The sequence below is a fragment of the Papio anubis genome, chromosome 3 (assembly GCF_008728515.1).
Source record: "Papio anubis isolate 15944 chromosome 3, Panubis1.0, whole genome shotgun sequence".
Classification (NCBI taxonomy): Eukaryota; Metazoa; Chordata; class Mammalia; order Primates; family Cercopithecidae; genus Papio; species Papio anubis.
Genome location: NC_044978.1, coordinates 122,163,131 through 122,183,213, shown reverse-complemented (window position 1 = coordinate 122,183,213; position 20,083 = coordinate 122,163,131). Strand labels below are relative to the sequence as shown.

Genomic DNA, 20,083 nt, shown 5'->3' with positions numbered 1-20,083 from the left:
AAAGTGCTTCATTCAAGAAAGTGAAAGTGAATGGAAGCAAGTTAAAATACAATGCCCAACAGTCTTTTCTGTTAACCCTTTATCTACAGCAACAATTTAATCTTTAAAATACCAATGAGCATTACGATGAATTCAGACACACCACTTGCATTCCAGAGCTTTAGCCAATAACTGGGGAGATGGCTCTTAAAAAAAAGAAGTAGGTAGAACATCCCAAATGTGGTTTTTGCATCTGGTTTAAATGAGGAAAAGTGCTTTTTTTTTTTTTTTTTTTTTGCAAAAGTACAAGTTCATACAGACATCTAGTATGCGTCTACAAGGGTACATAAAATGGCTCAAGATTATCAAACACTGATGTCTACCCTGAGAAGAGGATATGGGAACTCTGAGAAGAGAATAGGCAAACTCTGAAAGCTTTTTGGCTTAAGGTTACATAGAAAAGCAAAAAAAAAAAACCAGCTGAAATAAAACTTCAGAGACACCAATTAATTGGGATTGAGGTTTCTTAAAAAACTGATGTCTACCAGGACTCCAAAAAATATTAGCCAGCTGTGAATTTGATTATACTTTGATGCAAAGAATGTACCATATACAGGAAAAGAAAAGAAATAATCAATTGAAATATATGTGTTTATTCTAATAGCCCATCAGGCATCTCAATTAAGAAGCTTTACATAGCAGTTTGTGCCCTACCGTGGTCAGGCTTTCTTGTCAATGCAAAAATGAGCTCATTATCTGGGGTATCCATGTCTTGCAGGCTCAAAGAAGAATTGCTTATCACCACTCCTGAGCTCAGCTGTACTCGGAGGGGCTGCAAGGTCATCCTGGGAGGCTCATCATTCTTCCTCTGATTAAAGCATAAACTATTAGATCTCACACAGATATTTAAGAAGAAAGAAAATGCACATTATTCAGAGACAGTATCATTGCTACAGAAACGCTCACTGCCAAAATAGCATTTAATGTGTCACCATCTTTACTTCCCAAGCAAAATAGTTAGTTTGAAAAAGAGAGCAAGTCCAGGCAACAAAATGTCCCCTTCAACAGAAGCTGATGGACATTTCTCAAAAGTTTTCTCAGATATCTTCCATAAGTACAATGACCATATTTTCTAGACCAAAAATATGGATATGTGCTTTGACAAGTACAAGTATTAATATATTTTGAAGATAAAAGACCATACTAATTGAACTCAGAACTGTCTTAGAAAATGCTAAGCATATCACAGTACCTGTAGAAGGACACTATATTTGAAAGTGTGGGTCTCTAAAGCTGTCTCCCTGCCCTGGTGCCAGCCCCTTTCCACCACTGACCCTTAAGAGTGCCGAGGGTCCTTTACATTTTATTTTCCCAAGGCAGAGGGTATTTCATTCTGAGATTTATCTTACCCTTCCCCCGTGTCTCTCTCTCGGTAGAGCAAGCCTGTGTAGTTGCTCAAATGAGAATAAATACGACGTCAAGGAACACATTTCTTTGATGTTACAATTAAATAAATAAATGCAGTAAAATAAGAAAAGGCAAATACGCATATAGAACCAAAGACAATTTCAGAGAAAAATAGACACATATAAGTTTTTATTTAAATATGTGACTGGCAAAGCATCTCTGACCTTCACAAACTATTTTTCATACCGAACAAATAAATTTAATCCTGAAACGGAAATTTAGATTTCTAACTCAAGCCTTCTCCAAATGCCAACCTTAATTCTACAAGTTTCCTGAAGGCTATATTTTAAAAATGACCTTCAATGTTGGAGGTCAAATCCAATCTTCTTTGCTTTTGGGTCCCTATAAAGAAAGCTCTCTAATGGTATGAAATATTGTGGTCAAGGGCTCAACCTTTCCAACTTTCAAAGACTTTACCTCAATGGTGATATTGATGCTGTGAATTTCTGAACGACTGGTTCCATCACTCACATAAAAACTAAAAATATCATGGGTTGGCTCAATGCTTTCATGAACACTCTGAAAGTAGTAAATGTAGTTTTCCAGGACGTCTTGAACAGGAAATGATGCCTCTAGGTCACTGGTAGTTTCAGGGCCAAACCGATCACCTGCATCAACATCAAGAGAGCATTTTTACCTTGATCTATCAATTCCTGCTTACTAGGCTGAACTAGAAAACAAGGGATCATTTTCAGCAAAAAAAAAAAAAAAAAAAAGAAAGAAAAAAGAAAATGTATTTGAGGATAAAGTTGGGAGAGTGGGATAAGCACAAGACTAGGAACTGGAAGGCCTGGGTCAGATCGGTTTCCTCACTGACTATTTCTCATCTATAAATGGATATACTTGCCCTGCCATTTCCAAAAGGAATCAAATGAGATAAGATGCAAAAAACTTACAATAATTTATATAACATAGAATCACTGGTTGTTCTATTAGGAGTCTCTGATCATAACATCTGTTACTAGGGCAAGTGACAATACAGAAGCAGAGATTCTACCTTAAGCTCCAGCCAGTTTCAAAACCATTCTATCTGGCATATCCTGCACGAGGAACCCTCTTTCACTACATAAGAAAATGTCAAATGCACATCTTTTAATCTAAAAACATCTGCAGTGTTAACTGTATATCTTTTAATCGAAGAAACATCTGCAGCATGTTTTCATTGGCCCTCCCAATTTCTTAAGGGAACCTCTGCATGGGTCAGAGCCCAGCCCCTGGGATAGAGCACCAGGGCTATTGTGATGCTACAGGTACCATTCAGATACTATGATGCTCAGGTGGGATTCAGGCACTGAGGCACTTGGCTACCACCATTCAGGTACTGAGATGCCCAGTTACCATTCAGAGCTCCACAGAAAATGCTGGCTCAGATTACCCTTCTTATCCCAACCCCAAACACTGCAAAAGGCCCAGGGGAACAGTAAGCAATGTCTAAATGATAGATGTCTTGTCTTTTACTTGATTTTAATTTAAGTCTAATTGATTGATTTGAAATTGTCACCACAATGTTATTCTAGAGAGAGGAGAAAAAGAAAACCCTTGTGTCTTCAAACATTCCCTGGATATACATGAACAGAGAAAAGTACAGCTAGCAGATCTGAAGGCAACAGGCTTTCCCCTTCCCTTCTCCATGATCTTTTGCAAAAATCAGATCATAAATTAAAAGGCTATTAACTTCCTAAATTATAGACAGTGTCATATTTATTAGAAATCATTTGAAAGAAGAGCTCAACACAATTTTTTTTTCTTTAATGATGAATTTTCTTAAATTTTACCCCTCAGATTTTATTCCTCTAGGCACCAGAAGCTGAGAGAGGTCTAAGTGGCCAGTGACTCAATAATCATTAGGATACACAGTTCAGGGTTTCCAGAAGGAATGGCTAAAATTCCTTCCAATTTTTACTTTTTTTCTTCAATGTATCACTTTAAATAGGAGAAATGCAGCTTCCTTATTTGAGTCAAAAATAGCCTTAGTAGTAGCTGGGCAAGGTGGCTCATGCCTGTAATCCCAACACTTTGGGAGGCCAAGGCAGGAGGATTGCTTGAGCCCAGGACTTGAAGACCAGACTAGGCAACATAGTGAGACCCTGTCTCTACAGAAATTACCCCCCTAAAAATTTGCCGGACATGATGGTGCATGCCTGTAGTCCCAGATACTTGGGAGGCTGAGGTAGGAGAATCACTTGAGCCTGGGAGGTCGAGGCTACAGTGAGTAGTGATTACGTCATTGCACTCTGACCTGGATGACAGGGCAAGACCATGTCTCAAAAAAATAAAAAGCCTAAGTAAAGTAAATGATGCCTAAAAGTATACACAAATGTAATAGTGCCTCATTTCATATCACTGGAGAACACGCTATTAAACAAGTGAATCTGTCACTGAAGCTTTAAGCTCCAATCCTTTCCATTTAAAAAATGTTACCTTCTATTTTTGACATAAATCATTCTTATTAATGTGCTACCTGCTTTCTTAAACAGAATATATGATGTGCAAATTAAATAGGTGTTGATGCGCACAGGCGATCATTGTGAACATCCATTACTGCATAGCACTGGAACATAGCGATACCCAGAGGGAATCAAGGAGGGTCCTGTCTTGTTTGTGCCAGTCCTGAATGAATTCAGGCTCCATGCCATTAGATTTCATACCTAACAAAATAATTACTCTTTCTTTTCTTGGTGAAAACTAAAAGCTGGTTCTTTTAACAGTTTTTAAAAAGATGCTTTTCTGATCAGCTAGGTTCTGAATTTAGGTAGCTAGTTTCTTTTCTTTTTTGAGGCAGGGTTTCCCTCTGCCGCCCGGGCTGGAGTGCAGTGGCATAATCACAGCTCACCACAGCCTCAAATTCCTGGGCTCAACTGATCCTCCTGCCTCAGCCTCCCAAGTAGCTGGGACTATAGGCATGTGCCAGCACGTGCAGCTAATTTTTAAATTTTTATTCTTTTCAGTGGAGACAAGGTCTTGCTATGTTGCCCAGACTGGTCTCAAATGCATGGACTCAAGCGATCCTCCCACCTCGGCCTCCCAAAGTGCTGAAATGACAGACTTGAGCCACTGTGCCCAGCTGCTAGCTTCCTATACATAAGTCACACGCAGCTCTAAACAGAGGCAGAGGAGCCTCTCCCATGGGGCAAGGGATGGGGTCTTCAGTTAATATACCTTGTGATAATTATTTTGCCCTCCTAAATGCTTTTTTGTTCCTTTCACGTTTATACCAATATTATTGGAGAGCAGCAGTTCTCTAAGTGTGGTCCTTGGGCCAGCAGCAATGGCCTCACCTGTGAGCTAGTGAGAAATGCAAATTCACAGGCCCACACCAACCTCCTAAAACAGGAACTCTGGGGTTGCTGCTCCAGGAAACTGTTTCACAACAGTTTCAACCCTCCAGGTGATTCTATTGCACCTTAAAGTTTGAGAACCACTTTTTAGAGACTGAAGCTTGCCAGAAATTTGACTTCTAAGCCAGGGGATAGTCCTCTCTATGGAATATCTCTGCACCTCCATGTATTCCAGGTTGACATAAAATCATGTTAGGAAGGCTTAATAAAAACCACACGGAGAGAAGGGGTGGTTGGGGTAGATATCCTTTCATTTCTCACCTTCGCCTATGAGCTTCCTTCTGCAAGAAAGGCCACTTTCCCTCTGCCCAGGGTGATTCCTACTAGCCCTTCAGGTCCCAACTCAAATGCCACTTCCTCAGAATTTTCTGCCTTCCCAGGCAAAAGTCATTGCTTTGTCCTACTTACTCTCTCAGGGCTTTGCTCCTTTCCCTGTCCTGGCATTTTTCATTTATTGTAATTTGTCAGTCTTCCTATCTGTCTCCCACTCAAGGCACATGAGTCTGTGTCTTATCCTTACATCCACTTTATCCAGCACAAACATTTGTTGAAATAAACCTAATTCTGCAATAAACAGATCTGAGGCACACGTTGAAAGGCAAGGTGGGAAAAAGACTCAAAACTTCTACAGGAAAACATGAGACTACTGCTAAGTGAATTTCTGGTTACCAGGCTCCAATCCCAGGCCCCATGCTGGCCCCAGATGCCTGCAGTCAATGGCCTCGCCATGGGAGCTGCTAGCTGCATGCCAATTAGAGACCAGCGCTGGCGCTCAGGCAGCTCCGTGCAGGAAAAGCAGCACAGCAACCTGCCATGAGCTGTCTCAACTGCCAGTCACAGCAGGTCTCAGGGGGCCACGGACAGTACATACCTTCTTGCCTGTCCTTCTCTGTGATAACCACCAGAGTGTTCAGGGCAGATGGTGGAGGGGAGGGCTGTGGAAGACGGTGTCACAGACAGACAAGCTTGCATTTCAATTCATGTCATATATGTAGAAGGAGCTGAGACAGAAGCTATGGTTCAACTAAACTGCAGCTGCCTCACAATAAAAGGACAGGAATTTTTACTTCCTGGACACTCAGTTCTGAGTGTAATCCACAAGCCGTTCTGCCCCATTGCTGGCATTCCAAATCCCCTTTCCCTGCTCTATTTTTTTCCATAACATTTATTCACCTTCTAACATCGTACACAATCTTCTCATTCATTAGGTTTTTTATTTGTCTCTCCCACCCCCAACCAGGATCGAAGGCACTGTGAAGGGAGGGGGTTTTGTCTGTTGATATATCCCTAGTGCTTAAATAAGTGCTCAGCACACAGAAAATGCTCATTAAATTTTTGTTGAATGAATGAAACCTTCCTTCCTTCCAGTTTTTCAAAATGGTTCCCCTCCTCTGTAGTTCTCCGTCTCCATGTTTAGCTGGAAGCAAGGTCCTGCTCCCTCTCCCCTCCCTTCTCTCAAGGTCCTGAACAGTTCTACAGGAAGTGGTACCTGTTCCTGTGTTCTCAATGCAGCCATATTTGGGCAGAGCACTTAGTTTAATGATGGCATCTCCCTGGAGGTTGTCATCATCATCAGTAGCAAAAAAATGGTGAAATGAGAGTGGGGCTCTCCCTCCCTCATCAACCTAGGAAAGAAAAGAATGTAGAGAGTCCTTGGTAATTTCACATAACCACAGTAAAAAAGAGCTGGATTACAAAGTGCTGCCCGGGTGACCTTCCAGCACCAATGCTGCTTCTTTGAGGAGGCAGACCCTCTACAGACGAGATGAGGAATGTGTATGCTGCTGAAGCCAGGCAATCTTTTAGTGCCTCTCAAAGCTATAGTCAGACGTGATGACTTCTGTATCTCCCTTCAAAGTTGCACTTCATTCAATGATGGATCTGGTTATAAAGCAGCTCTAGCCCATTCTAATCACCCACCTCAGTTCAGCTGCCTGCCAGGATGGCTGCCTTCCTTCCACATCAACATTCAAAAGTCCACAGCTAGAGAATGATAGATCCAGTTCCCCTGCAGATACTGTGAGGGTGACTGTGTCCTATAGGCATTCTCATCCAGAATAAAAGTCCTGTTTATTCTTTTATATTATATATTTACAGGTGTGTAGCAAGAAAGGTTCACCATATCTGAAAGCTAGTGCTTATCTTAATGTCAAGGAGGAAAATAAATCACTATAAGTAAAAGCAGTTGCTCAAACTGATTTTTTTCCTTTGGAGTTCTATTTTGTATGCTAACCCCGCAACCTGAGCCTGGTGTTTTTCTCTAGCCTGCTGGAGATGGTCAAGCCATTTCACCCTGAACAACTCTTGGCTAACTGTAGGAAGATCTATAAATTACAAAGGGGAAGGTCACTCTGACTCTGGGAATGGGGACAGTCCAAATGGCTTTTCCAAGGTTTTATGTAAAAATGGAAAAATGGGAGGAATATCAGAACCACTTAGAAATAACTTAGTTTTATGAATTTTCAGTTGCTTAACAAAACCAGAAAAATGCCTGAGCTTTTGGCATTATGGTATGTACATACAGCAGGGAGGAAAGTGAATTAACTTTTGTGAAATCCCTACTACGAACTGGGTACTGTACTAGGGGGTTTCCATACTATTTTATTAATCATTAGAGAAACTCTTTATGTAGAAAATGATAATATTTTAAAGAAAATGATAATATTTTAAAGACAAGAGCCAGGTATGGGACTACAGGTCCACAGTCTCACTTTCTAGGGAGGCCGAGGTGGGAGGATTGCTTGAGCCCAGGAGTTCAAGTTCAGCCTGGGCAACATAGTGAAACCTCCTCTCTTAAAAATAAATAAAAAATAATAAAAAAAAGAATTAAAAAAAGACAAGGAAACAAACCATAAAATAAAAATATAAAAGACAAGGAAACTGAGGCAAAGAAAGATTAAGTGTATGGTCCGAGGTCACTCAGCTGATGAATAACAGAACTGGTACTTGAACTCATGTCTGGGTATTCAATGATGAGAATGCATTGTATTGCTCTGCCCATAAAGGAACTGTCAGTATTATTTACAGTGCTAAGTACTAACTTGATTTAAGGAGTGATTCGGGGGCATTGTCCAAGTTTTAGTTGCTGCTAACATTTGATTGCAAACTCTTCAAAGATATATTCTTTTTTAATTTTTATTCCCAATACTAACAACATCTAGCATGGTGACTAGTACATAAATATTTGTTGACTAAATAATGTAGATATAATGATTTGATCTTCTGCATATTTATTTTCATACTTAGAAAAACACTCATGATTGAAAACCATGCGTATCTTGATACCGCTGCCTGGATATTTTGGGTGAAATACTTGGCAGCCAGTTTAGGCAGAAATCCTTCATTTACATGACTACAGATTCCAGCTCTCCATAGTACTCTCTGTTTATTGATCTGAGAATTGTTTACCGTGATAAGGTCAGCAAAAGCAATGACTGGAGGTGGATTTTCAGCAGGAGTGATCATGATGGTAAACATCTGATTATCCAGATGGTTGTGGTCCATGTCAGAGACAGAGAAATAGAAGCTATCAGTAACCAGATGACCATCCGTTTCAAACACAGCTGAGTATCTATAAAAAGCCAAAAAGAATAAAACGAATAAGCCACGATGACAAGTCAGGTAAGATGGCTGCATTGTTGTTTAAAAATGGGGCCAAACTAATATACTCTTTCAACAGAGCTACAACTAGTTGCTGAAATATTTCCATATAAGTTTTTAAGAATCTGTCAAATAATATGAAGTGATTATGTACCTGATTTTCTTGTTATTGATGTCTTCCATTGTGAAATTGGAAAATTCTGAGAGTTCTTCCACCTCAGGTCCTGAGGATCTTAAGAGAGTACCATATGTGGGCAGGTAATTTAACCGAATCCAGATCTCTGGGTCGGGGGAAGAATCATCCTAATCAGGCAAATATGAGGCAGGACATGAATGCACATTTGCAGGAATAAACACTTCCAGTAGCTAAAGATCTATTGGTACTTCTCTCTCTGCTAATTGGAAAAGTCTCTTTCCCTTTGTCATAAACAACATTATTTCAAACTACAGTAAAAATCCCAGTGTTTATTCTTCCCCAAATTTCTCTTTGATAACATCTTTTTCTAAGAGTAGCTCAAGGTAAGAGAAGGGAAACGCACTTTAGGTTCGTGGCATAAAACAAAGAGATGCCTTATTGTTATCAATACCATAAAAGCTGTCAAAGATTTTATTTTTAAGCTTTTAGTAAAAAATAAAACTTGATTATCTGTAAGTCATCAACCTGTAAACACAGATGTAGGATTTGTCTAGAGTTTCTAAGAATGGTTTGCTTCTAAGAAACAGGCAAATTTTCTTTATAACATATAATACAATGATAAAATTCCATGAAACAGAAAAAAAGTTATTTAGCTTAGCCAATGGCTCTCTTTAAGCAATATTCAATATGATAAAATTTTAAATTAACAAAAGAATGTATGAAGTCATGGATTTCATTTTATCAGCACCGAATCTATGAATGTTCACTTCCAAGATGCCTAATCTTAACAAAGACCATTTCTCTTTCCTTCTACATTGTTTGTTGAGAAATAAAAATGACTTTCTCTGTTACAACACGGACAACAACAATGTCTTAATGAACAATTTCCTCTTTCTTCAAGAATATTTTTGGAAACATCTGGGAGGCAGGCAACATCTTCTTATAAAGTTTCCCTGAGTCATTCAGTTTTTAGGGCTGTTGATTGTGAAAATCGGGGCACTCTACCCTTTACCACATCAACAATGAAAATTAATGTTGCATGGTCACTTGTACTTTCAAAAGCAAATTTTCATGCTATGTTGTACAGTTAGTTGAGGTATAGGATCACGAATGTCAGCACAGACACCAAGAGGGCGGGGGACCAACAGGTTTTAGTCTGTTCTCATTTCTATCCCCAGAGACCTTTTGAAGTTAGTAGTTGAGAGTCTCAATTCAAGATCACTGAATTTTCCATATTTCCTCATATCACTTGACACTAGCAAGAAAGGAACCTAAAATTCATCAAAGCTGCAAGACTTCAGAAAGTTTTCCCTATATTTATGTTCTTTTAAACATTCTCCACATGGGTTATCAAATACAATATGTAGACTCCAAAAGACTGCTTCCTAATATTACTAGGCATTCCCTCCGAGAGAGACTTTTAAAAAGAGTTTTAAGGTGTTGTCTTCTGAATTGCTGATAAACTACAAGGACAGAGCTCCTGGCTCCTACTTAAAATGGATAACTTCTAAATTTCACATTGACAAATTTGACCAAAACACTACTTTATTTCATGGCAGGCATATCTTACTATGTATTTCAAATCTCATATAACTGCTAGGTTTGAAAAAGTGGGAAATCAGCTAGACTTTTTTCCTGAAAGTACTGTCATGATTTAAAGAAAATCACTATTTTAAGATATCCCAGATATTGGAGGTACAAAAAATGTATAAGAATACAGACCTTGTTCTCATGTAACTTTTCTGTTCAAAGACCTTCTTATCCCTTTTGTATTAATTTATTTTTTCATTTTCTTTTTATTATTTTTACATCAATGAACCCATCATTCAACACGAGGACTAGAGCTCTGAGAATAACTAACATTTTATGTATGTGGCCCTTCTTCCTGTCTCTGAGCCTGCCATCACCCTAAATCTTGTTTCTTATTTTCTTGAATTTTTAAAAATAGCTCGATGTATTACCACAGAATACATATTTTTAGTTTTTTTAACTTAGAAATATGAAGTTGACTTTACTCTTTTGCAATTTATTTTTTAAACTCAATATTAGACTGCTAAGATCCATTTATATTGTTGGACGTCACTATAATTCATCCGTTTTGAGGTTCGCTAATATTCTGTCAAGTCGGTAGACCACAAGCTATCCATTATCTTGTGGTGGGCATTTGGTTTGTTTCAATATTTTCACTGATACAAATAGTAGTGCTATGAACATTCTTGCACAAGTCCTTTGCTGTGTATGTGAAAGTTTCTCTTGGGTAGTAATCTAGGAATCGAATGGTTAGGGTATATGAATAATTATCTTCACATGGTAAGGCCAAATTCCTTCCCAAAGTGGTTGATCCAGTTTACACTCCCATCAGCAAAGTAAAGAACATCCGGTGAATCCATTGTCTTCCCCACACTTGGTATAAAATGGTATATGGTTTTAATATGCTTTCCCTGACCACTAATGAAGGTGAATATCTCTTCACATGTTTATTGACCACCCGGGTTCCTCTTCTGTGGAATTCCTGTTTGTGTCTCTTGCTTATTTTTCTACTTGATTATCTTTTTCTTCTTGATCTGCAGGAGTGTTATATTTCCTTTGTTATTTTTAGTTATATATTTTGCAAATATTGTTTTCTCATTTGTAACTGGCCTGTTTGCTGCCTTTATGGTGTGTTTTGATGAACACAAATTTAATTTTTAATATAGTAAAATGTACCAATCTTTTATAGTTAACCTTTTTGTTTCTAGTTTAAGATGTTCTGCCCTTCCTTAATATCCCCAAAAAATTCACTTATATTCTACAAAGATTTGTAAAATTTTACTTATGGTTTTTCAGTACTTCATCTGTCTGGAGTTAATATCTGCATACGGTGTGAAGCAGTGTACAAATTCCTTTTTTTGTCACATATAATCATTTTGTGCAGATCCATGTTTTAAAGAGTTTCTCCTATTTCCACTGCTCTGGCTTGCTATTGCTGTTTTGTTTTTTTGTTTTGTTTTGTTTTTCTTGAGAGAGTCTCACTCTGTTGCCAAGGCTGGAGTGCAGTGGTGTGATATTGGCTCACTGCAACCTCCACCTTTTGGGTTCAAGCTATTCTCATGCCTCAGCCCCCTGAGTACTGGGATTATAGTCACACACCACAATGCCGAGTTAATTTTTGTATTTTTAGTAGAGACAGGGTTTCACCATGTTCCCAGGCTTATCTCAAACTCCTGACCTCAAAAGATCTACATGCTTCGTCCTTCCAAAATGCTGAGATTACAGGCATGAGCCACCGCGCCCAGCTAGCATCTCTGTTTTATATTACAGTTCCATGTGTGAGTCTGCTTTTGGATTGTCTAATATATTCCTCTGCTACACTATTTTAAATGCTGTATATTTAATACATGTTGGTTATCTGGTAAGGTAAATCCCTTTGCCTTCCTACTATTCTTTTTCAGAAAATTCATCATTTGTTTTTGTTTGATTGTTTGTTTGTTTTTGAGACAGGGGCTTGCTCTGCCATTCACCCTGGAGCAAGTGCAGAGTGTAGTGGTCCAACCAAGGCTTACTGCAGCCTCAACCTCCTGGGCTCAAGCAATCCTCCCACTTCAGCCCCCAAGTAGCTGGGACTACAGGCATGAGCTAACATGCTTGGATAATTTTCATATTTTTGTAGAGACAGGGTCTTGCCATGTTGTCCAGGCTGGTGTTCTTTCTTACATATTTTAGAATCAGCTTACTAAGATCCATAAAAAGTCCATTAGGCTTTTGATTGGAACTGAATTGAATTGAAAGATTGTTTGGCGAGGGAACTGATGCCTTTTCAATATTAAATGTTCCTACTCATGAATATGGCATGTCTTTTCATTTATTTAATACATTTTAAACGTCTGTCAATTAAGTGTTATAATTTTCCTGTAAAAATACTGCCGGTTTTTGCTAGATTTAGACCAAGGGACATGCTTTTTTCTTAATGTTATTATGGTAAGATCTTTTTAGTTACATTTACTGGCTGTTTTCTTTTCTTGCTTATATATAGAAATGCTATTGCTGTCTGTTGATCTTATATCTGGCCCCTTGATAAATTCTCCTTTTTTTCTAATACTTTTTGTCAAGAGATTCTTTTCTACATAGTCAGTCATAGCATCAATTTTCCCTAGAAGTTACATAACTTTTGCTACATTTACTCTTAGGTATGTAATATGTAATGTTAATATATATAGAATAATATTTTGAATAATTTTATTTTTGGCTGGTTCATAGAAATGCTATTACTGTTTTAAGATTAATTTTATCCTCCCCATACTACATATGAGAAAACTGAGGCCTGGAGAGTTTAAATAACTTGCTAAGGGTCACGATGCTAGTAAGTGGTGAGCTTGGATTAAGATCCATCCATTCTAACTCCAGAACCCATACTGTTCTTTTCCTGTTTACTCGCAGTGCATAGCAAACTGTATATATAAAACCACTGCTAAGAAGCAAATTACACAAAATCCAACTTTCGCCTTTTTGTCTCCTCCAACATCGTATCACTCTCTTCCAGTTAATAACACTTAAACTAAGAACAGACTCATCTGTTCCTAAATCTTTATACTCTGTCCCATTTGTGACTAGGATTTCAGATGGTTTTTCCAATCTTTCTAGATGTTCATGGAAAACTTTCTAACTATGCATATCTGGAAAAGTTTTTCCATGACTCTTAGTACAAAATTCTTCTACAACCCTCAGAGAAAGTTAGTGTATAACCTACCTAAGTCTTCAAAATGTATGCTATGCTTTCAGCAGGCTAGAATAGTTCTTTTGGAGTTTTTCTGCTCTGGTGGGTAAATTCACATTCAATCAATTTCTGAAAATACATGTTCAGTTGCCAATGGGCTTGCAATTTGATATGCAGCTTATAATATGCAGTTAATGGGCAGGAACTGCTCCTGGAGCGCTATTTTGGACTGTGAAACATTTTTCAAGCCTTGGTGATCTACTGATTAAATCTGAATTCATACATTTTTATGAATTCACGAGTTTCAAAAGATTCAAAAGACCATAACTTACAGTAAAAATCACCTGTCAATTAAAAACAAAAAACAAAATCAAAGCTTTTCTAAAACTAGAGTAGACCCGTGAGAAGAATTAGGGTGGAATGCATTTTCCTATAACTGAAGAAAGGACCATTTGAGGGGAAAATCTGCGCAAAAGCAATTGTTCCCAGGCCAATGCTTGATCTTACATGCTGCTATTCAGGACTACATTTTATAGTGGGATTCTTCAGCCCAGAAAAGGGTTAGTTAAAAGCATATGGCATTAAAAAAATAAAAGTCTAGGTCATTACTTGGAACTTTAAGATTAGTAAAGGAAAAATTCAATATGATTAGCATTCAGATAATCATTCTTCCTTTCAAGGCATTGTAAAAACTAGTCATTATTATGTTTACACAGAAAGCACATATCTGCTTACAACATACATAACTGCAAAATAAAATTAATCATCCTCATTATCCTTAGCTCCTGAGGTAGAATCAAAGGAAGAAGATGAATTTAATTATTCAGGATCACTTATAAAGTCAGGGCCAGACCGGGAAACAAACCCGAGTCCTTGATCCTCTCCTTGGCCCCCCAAATCACACTGCTTCTTGTGGGGCACGAGAAGGAGGGTGAGTCAGTGAACTGGCTGGGAAATCTGACAACAGAGGCACTGCTGCAGGGATTTTTCAGCATTCCATCTAGACTAGACCTGAGACAGAAACTGATGACAAGTGGGCTTTCTCTCAGGGGCCGTGAAACATCATTACCTATTAGTCATTGATCACATAAGCTCTAAAATGTTCTTTTCCTAAACTTCCCATTGGAAATATAATAGATGGAGCTTAAACAATGGGGGCTTGGGCTTTTACAACACTGGCCCCCTTTCCTGTTGACAATCACCCATCCCTACACATACTCATTGTGTTTTCTCATTCACTTGTCTGCTCATGAAACACTAGGAGAAGCAGGATAAAGAGTGTAACTACTCCTAAGAGTAGAAGGTAGGGAAGTTGAGAAAAAGGTTCTTTACGTGACCATATACCTGCTGCCCCAAATATTCAGCCATGGCATTGCTGTCCAGTCTGCCCCATCAGAAGGTGTGGTGGAGAACAAGTAGAGCAAATGGAAGAACTTACCACGTAAGCAAGGTGTGACCTAGTGATTATGGCTGTGCTTTTACTGGCAACAGTAATGCTTAGAGAGGAGCCAGCAGCCAGTCGAGGTCCTTGGTCTTCTGACAGGGACACCTCTACTCTCACTTCCAGCATTGTCACCGTGAGGCCATCTGTGACTGAGATCTCCATGCTGTCTTCTCGGGCAGAGGAACCATCATGTATATACTGTAGAGCATTTTTCTCAATATCCTCATAGGTGAAAGTGTCACCTTCCAAGAATGAAACAAATTGCAAACCAGTTGCTTCTGGGAATAATGCTTTTCATTATATAGCACCTTTGTTTTCAGGATTTTAAGGTTCATATAGGATCATAAACTTAGGGAGGTACAAGCTAATCCAATCACTCACCTACTATAGGATTCCCTTTATACCACCCTTGAAAAAGGGTAGTTTCTCCTTTAAGACTTTTCAAGGTGGGAGGATCATTGTTTTACAAGGTAGCTAATTCTACTGAAGATAGTTCTAGGTTTATTTTTAAGTTTTTAAGTATATTGAGCTAAAATCTGCCTCTATAATATCCAGTCATTATTCCTATTTCTAGAAAAATAAAGAACAAGCCTCTATTATTTATGACAGCTCTTTTGGAATCTTATCTTGATACTGAAAATTTTTTGAAAAAGTTAAGAAAATAAATTATACTTGATGAACCTTTAAGAAGTCTTTGCTTTATTTGGAGTTTTTAAAATTAAAAATGAAAAAATATACTTGAAGTTAGAAACCTAAACTGTGCATTCTAGAGTACCAATTCATGATAAATTTGATAGGCATTATGTAAAAAAAAGTTCAAGTTCACACACCTTTATGGAAAATGTGAATAAATAAAATTTAAAATATTTTTTATACAGCAGGATTCATTTTAGTATATAAATACTAAAGCTTCTCAAACTTCATGGGACCCTTTTTATGAGAAATGCCTCTTAGTGCCATAAGCCCTAATGATTTCACGGAACACAGTTGTGAAATTGCTCTTCGTGGATATTATATTCAACTCTATCTTTTGATAGATTATTAGTTCTAATAATTAGTGCTATGTAATGAGATTGAATAATTTACTCATTCTCTCTATTCATCTTCTAAGCCTTCTGTCTCAACACTGTGTTAATGTATTTTACTGGTGCTAGTGGCATTATGTCCATAAAAAGGTAATAAAACTAACTTTTTACCAATAGCTTTAGATCTTATATGTTAACTGCACAAATACAGATTAAATGCAATGTTCAAGAAATTAGACAATGACTGTCATGCTCCTAAAATAGTTCCCTGGGAATGTTTCAAATCTATTCTAATGACATTTCTTTAGTTCAGTAAATTTTTGAGTCTACCTTTGTGACTCCCAAATGCTTACTGGTTGTTCTTTAAAATTCCATTTACCATCAATGGCAAAGATTAGCCCACCAGTGATATTCGGGAGAATGGATTACTGCATCTCTAAAAGGAATCATACAAAGGTTTTGAGAAAGTAGAGATTGTTGGAAGAAGAGATAGCATCCAGAGGTGGGTATTTTGAAAAGGACAATAATCACTTCAATGCATAAGAGCTGACTATTAAAAAATTAGATACACTTGTGTCCTTTGTGGTTTTCTGTACCTTCTAAATAATGAACATATATTATTTTTTATAATTAGAGGAAGCACAATAAGAATTATTTTGAAAAGCTGATCACATTACCACACTGTTACATCTCATAGACAATACTTCAAAAATGTGTTCCTTTTTTTAACAGATGAAGATAGACGTAGTTAACACTATCAGAGTCATAGCGCTAAAAATATTATGAAGATTTACATACCAAATTAAGACAGATTCATCTCCATGAACAGTGCTAGGAAAGTGGCAGCTGATCCCTCATATGGTGTCACTTTGAATGCATTAACTCCAACTTTCAGAAATCACCCATTTCACCTATAGTTTAAGGAACTGGCTTCACAGTGTTCAGGGTGGGGCCAGGGGCAGGTGTGGGGCAGGGGTGGAAGTGGGAACAGGAAGAAGTCTCAAATATCAAAGCCAATGAAACTCACACAAAAATGAAAAAGCTCCTCATTGTCTGTATCACAAAGACACTTTGCTCTTGTCTGAGACACATACAACTGATTGTAGAGCAAAAAATCCTTCAGGCAGGTCAGTGACAGAGTGTGTAGCTACCTGTGGCCATCGGCCTTCGGAACTCAGCTGTGTGCTTAAGGAGCACACCATGCTGTGGAGGTCTCCGAAGCTCAAAGAAGAGTTCTTCAGGTGCTGTCTCAGCGTCTCTTACTACCACCTGAAGTCCTACAGCAAGGAGAAGGAAAGCGTGGTGAGAGAGAAAGCATACATTAAAGATGATAGACTCTGTATATATTAAAGCCACAGGCCAGGCTAGGAGTCACACTGTGAATAATCTGATTGTTATCAGAAAGTACTGCTTCATTCCAATCAGGTACAGAAGAGTGAAAACAGATAATGCAGTCAATTCCTGCACTGCAAGTAGGTTCTTCCAAAAGTTCACATAAGGTAGTTCTGAATTTAGAACACCTTTTTTCTTCCATACAAATGACAGCATGCACAGAGGAAGCCCACAGCTAGGTCAGCCCTGACCAGTTGGGTTAGATTTTCTTCCAGAAAATCCTCCTATAAACTGTTTGGCATTTCATTGTTCCATCCCTTCTTATTTTTCTAAAGCTACAAAGTGAGCAATGATCACAAAGGTGAGGTGTAGGGTTAAAGTGACAGTCGTCTTTGTACACGTGACTTATTTGTAAGTTTGGTAATAATTAATTTTAGGCCAAAACCCATAGGTAGAAACTGGATAAGGATCTGTAGAACACACCTAACAAAAATCACAATACCTACTGTTTATTAGTAAAATATTTTTGATAAAAGAATACATTTCTAAAGAGTAAATTCACTAATTAGTACATATAACTATGTACAAAATAACTGGGTCAACTCTAGTTCTTCACAACTTCTGAAGCTTCTTGTGACCTGTCATTTCTCCTGCTACTCTTCACTTTCTAAATAGAAACAAGAGCCACCATTGAAATCCCGCTCCCCTCTATGTTCTTCTCGCCGCTCTATTACTTTATATTTTAGTGATGGCAACAAAGCAAACTCCCAGAAAATCAGTTCTGTGTTGTGTCCCACCACTGATCACTGGCCTCTGAAGGCTTCACTTCCTTCTCTCTGTGTGGCTTCTGTTTGCATAGAAACAGGCAGGAAGAAGGATACAGGTAAGAATGCAGGCAACTTCTGGAAGAGGAGTTTGCTTTTTTGGTAACCATCAAGAGGCTTGGAGAGGGGCAGCAACATGATCCCATTTCTAAAGCCATGTTTCTACCAGGCTCCGAGTTCTTACCTACAGAAGTGCTGCCTCCTGGGCTGACCGCCAGCCGTGGGGCTGTGACCTGGAACACTGGCAGTTGCTGATCACTGGGAAGTAAGTGAATGGTGAGGACCATCTCAGGACTTGTGTGTTCTCCATCCGAAACTAAAAAGGATAAATGTACACACACACAGACACACACACACACACACACAGACACACACACACACATGAATCAACTTGTAGTCTGGTCATCTTCAGGCAGTCTCCACAAATATGTAGCTAGAAACTTTTTTACACTACTTTAACCTTTGAAGAGATGCTTACAAATGAAGAAAGTAAGCAAGCAAGACACTGTAAGCTATTCCTTTTTCTAAGGATAAGAAAAAAGATAAAGAACCACAATAACAAAATCATTCTAAGAAGTTACTTACACAAAAAAAGGTGATCTTGATAAATGTTAGTGGAAAGGAAGGTAATACAAAATCTGCACCTGTAGACGCTACTGGTAAAGGCTTTTGATTATGGAAATATTACTTGATTCAATTCATTCCCTTAATATTCCAAATAAATATTTTCTTTCATGAACTCTTTTGGAAGTGGCATGTCTATGTCTCATTAGAAAAGAATATTTTTTAAAAGGACAGACAACACCCATACCAATGTCTCTAAGGGCATTAGTTTGGAAGTAAGCAGATCCATTTTTACTTGGTCATGATGCACAATGCCATAAATAGTGAGCAAAACAGTGACCTTAAGATTTTATTTCCCTGGATTTTTGACATCCAAATGAACACTCATCCCTGAGGGAAACATGAGAGCAGAATTGCCTCACCCTTGATGCTTATTTCTGCTTTTCCATAACTTAACACCCTATCTTTTCCCTAAAAGCCAGTTTTGGAGGGATATTTGCATCTTCAACTCATCAATGTGTTTATCTGTAGTGGTCTTTAAGAAAACTGCACTGTCAATTATTTTAAATGTGTGATTAGCTTGTCTATGGGTTGGTTATGAGAAACTGGTTTCCTTCCTCACTTTCTTCTGGACTTAGTAAAAAGCCAGCAAGAATCTTGCTTAAACAAAGTCAAGCATTGCTCAGAGACTTCTAGTAATGATTCTATTCAAGTTTTAGATTTGTCTTTTCCTTGAGACAGATCTGAAAGATATGGTTAAATTTTATAAGGTACACTCCACATCTTGGAGATGTTCAGAAACAGCCCTATTGAAGGTGAGACGACATTATCTATGTGAGAATGAAGGTTTTATGGTTCTGGTTATTCAGACAAGTGTCAAAATTATTGTCATTGCTTCTTTAAGTTCAATCTCCTCTCTAAGTCTTCAAAAATAGGCACAGATGGTCCTTAATTATTGGGGATTTGGTGACAAGCACACAAACTTTTTCATAAATTTTAGTGGATTCAGGATTCTCTGAGGTCCCTGTAATTTAAGAAATAATTGCAAAATGCAATCTTATTTTACTTTACATTTTACATTAGTTTTATTTTTGAATGGGAGTCTTAGTCCATTTTCTGCTGCTTATAACAGAAAACCTAAAACTGGGTAATTTATGAGAAGAGGGATTTCTTTCACATATGAAGGCTGGGAAGTCCAAGGTTGAGGGGGTACATTTGGTGAGAGCCTTCTGGCTGTTGGGGTCTCAGTGAAGTGTTACGAGGCAGTGTAGGCAGTCATGTGGCGAGGAGGCTGAGCTTGGGATTTTAAGTCTCTCATTCTCTTTTTAGAAGCCACCAGCTCTGCCCGCCCCCTGTGATTAACCATTAATCCACTAATCCATTAATGATTAAACCATTCACAAGGGCAGAGCCCTTAGGTTTCAATCACCTTATAAAAGGCCCACCTCTCAATACTGCCATATTGAGGATTACGTGTCAACATGAGTTTTGGAAGGGACATTCAAATCATACCAGGGAGGAAGTCCAGGAAGCTTTCAACATCCTTATTTTACATGAGGAGAGAAAAGGTACAAAATTAAAGAGCTTTGGTCACATCATACAGCTGTTTAGTGTGGCCAAGGCATACTCTTGCCTCTGTCAGTAAGTGGAAAAAAGCTATTTTCTGGTGCGTATTACATAG

The 20,083-nt window shown here is 38.2% G+C and overlaps 1 protein-coding gene across 5 annotated transcripts in view; it reads right to left on the bottom strand.

Annotated features, from left to right (window-relative positions):
* Positions 1-20,083, bottom strand: part of FRAS1 (Fraser extracellular matrix complex subunit 1) — a 453,697-nt gene that overhangs the window by 107,751 nt on the left and 325,863 nt on the right. For all 5 annotated transcript variants that reach the window (XM_031664538.1, XM_031664536.1, XM_031664537.1 and 2 more), the window contains 8 exons: positions 18,023-18,154; positions 16,834-16,959; positions 14,652-14,899; positions 8,539-8,687; positions 8,193-8,355; positions 6,274-6,409; positions 1,864-2,054; positions 694-847 (listed from right to left, as the gene is read on the bottom strand). In XM_031664538.1, coding sequence (XP_031520398.1) covers positions 694-847; positions 1,864-2,054; positions 6,274-6,409; positions 8,193-8,355; positions 8,539-8,687; positions 14,652-14,899; positions 16,834-16,959; positions 18,023-18,154 — 1,299 coding nt within the window. The remainder of the gene's footprint in view (positions 1-693; positions 848-1,863; positions 2,055-6,273; positions 6,410-8,192; positions 8,356-8,538; positions 8,688-14,651; positions 14,900-16,833; positions 16,960-18,022; positions 18,155-20,083) is intronic.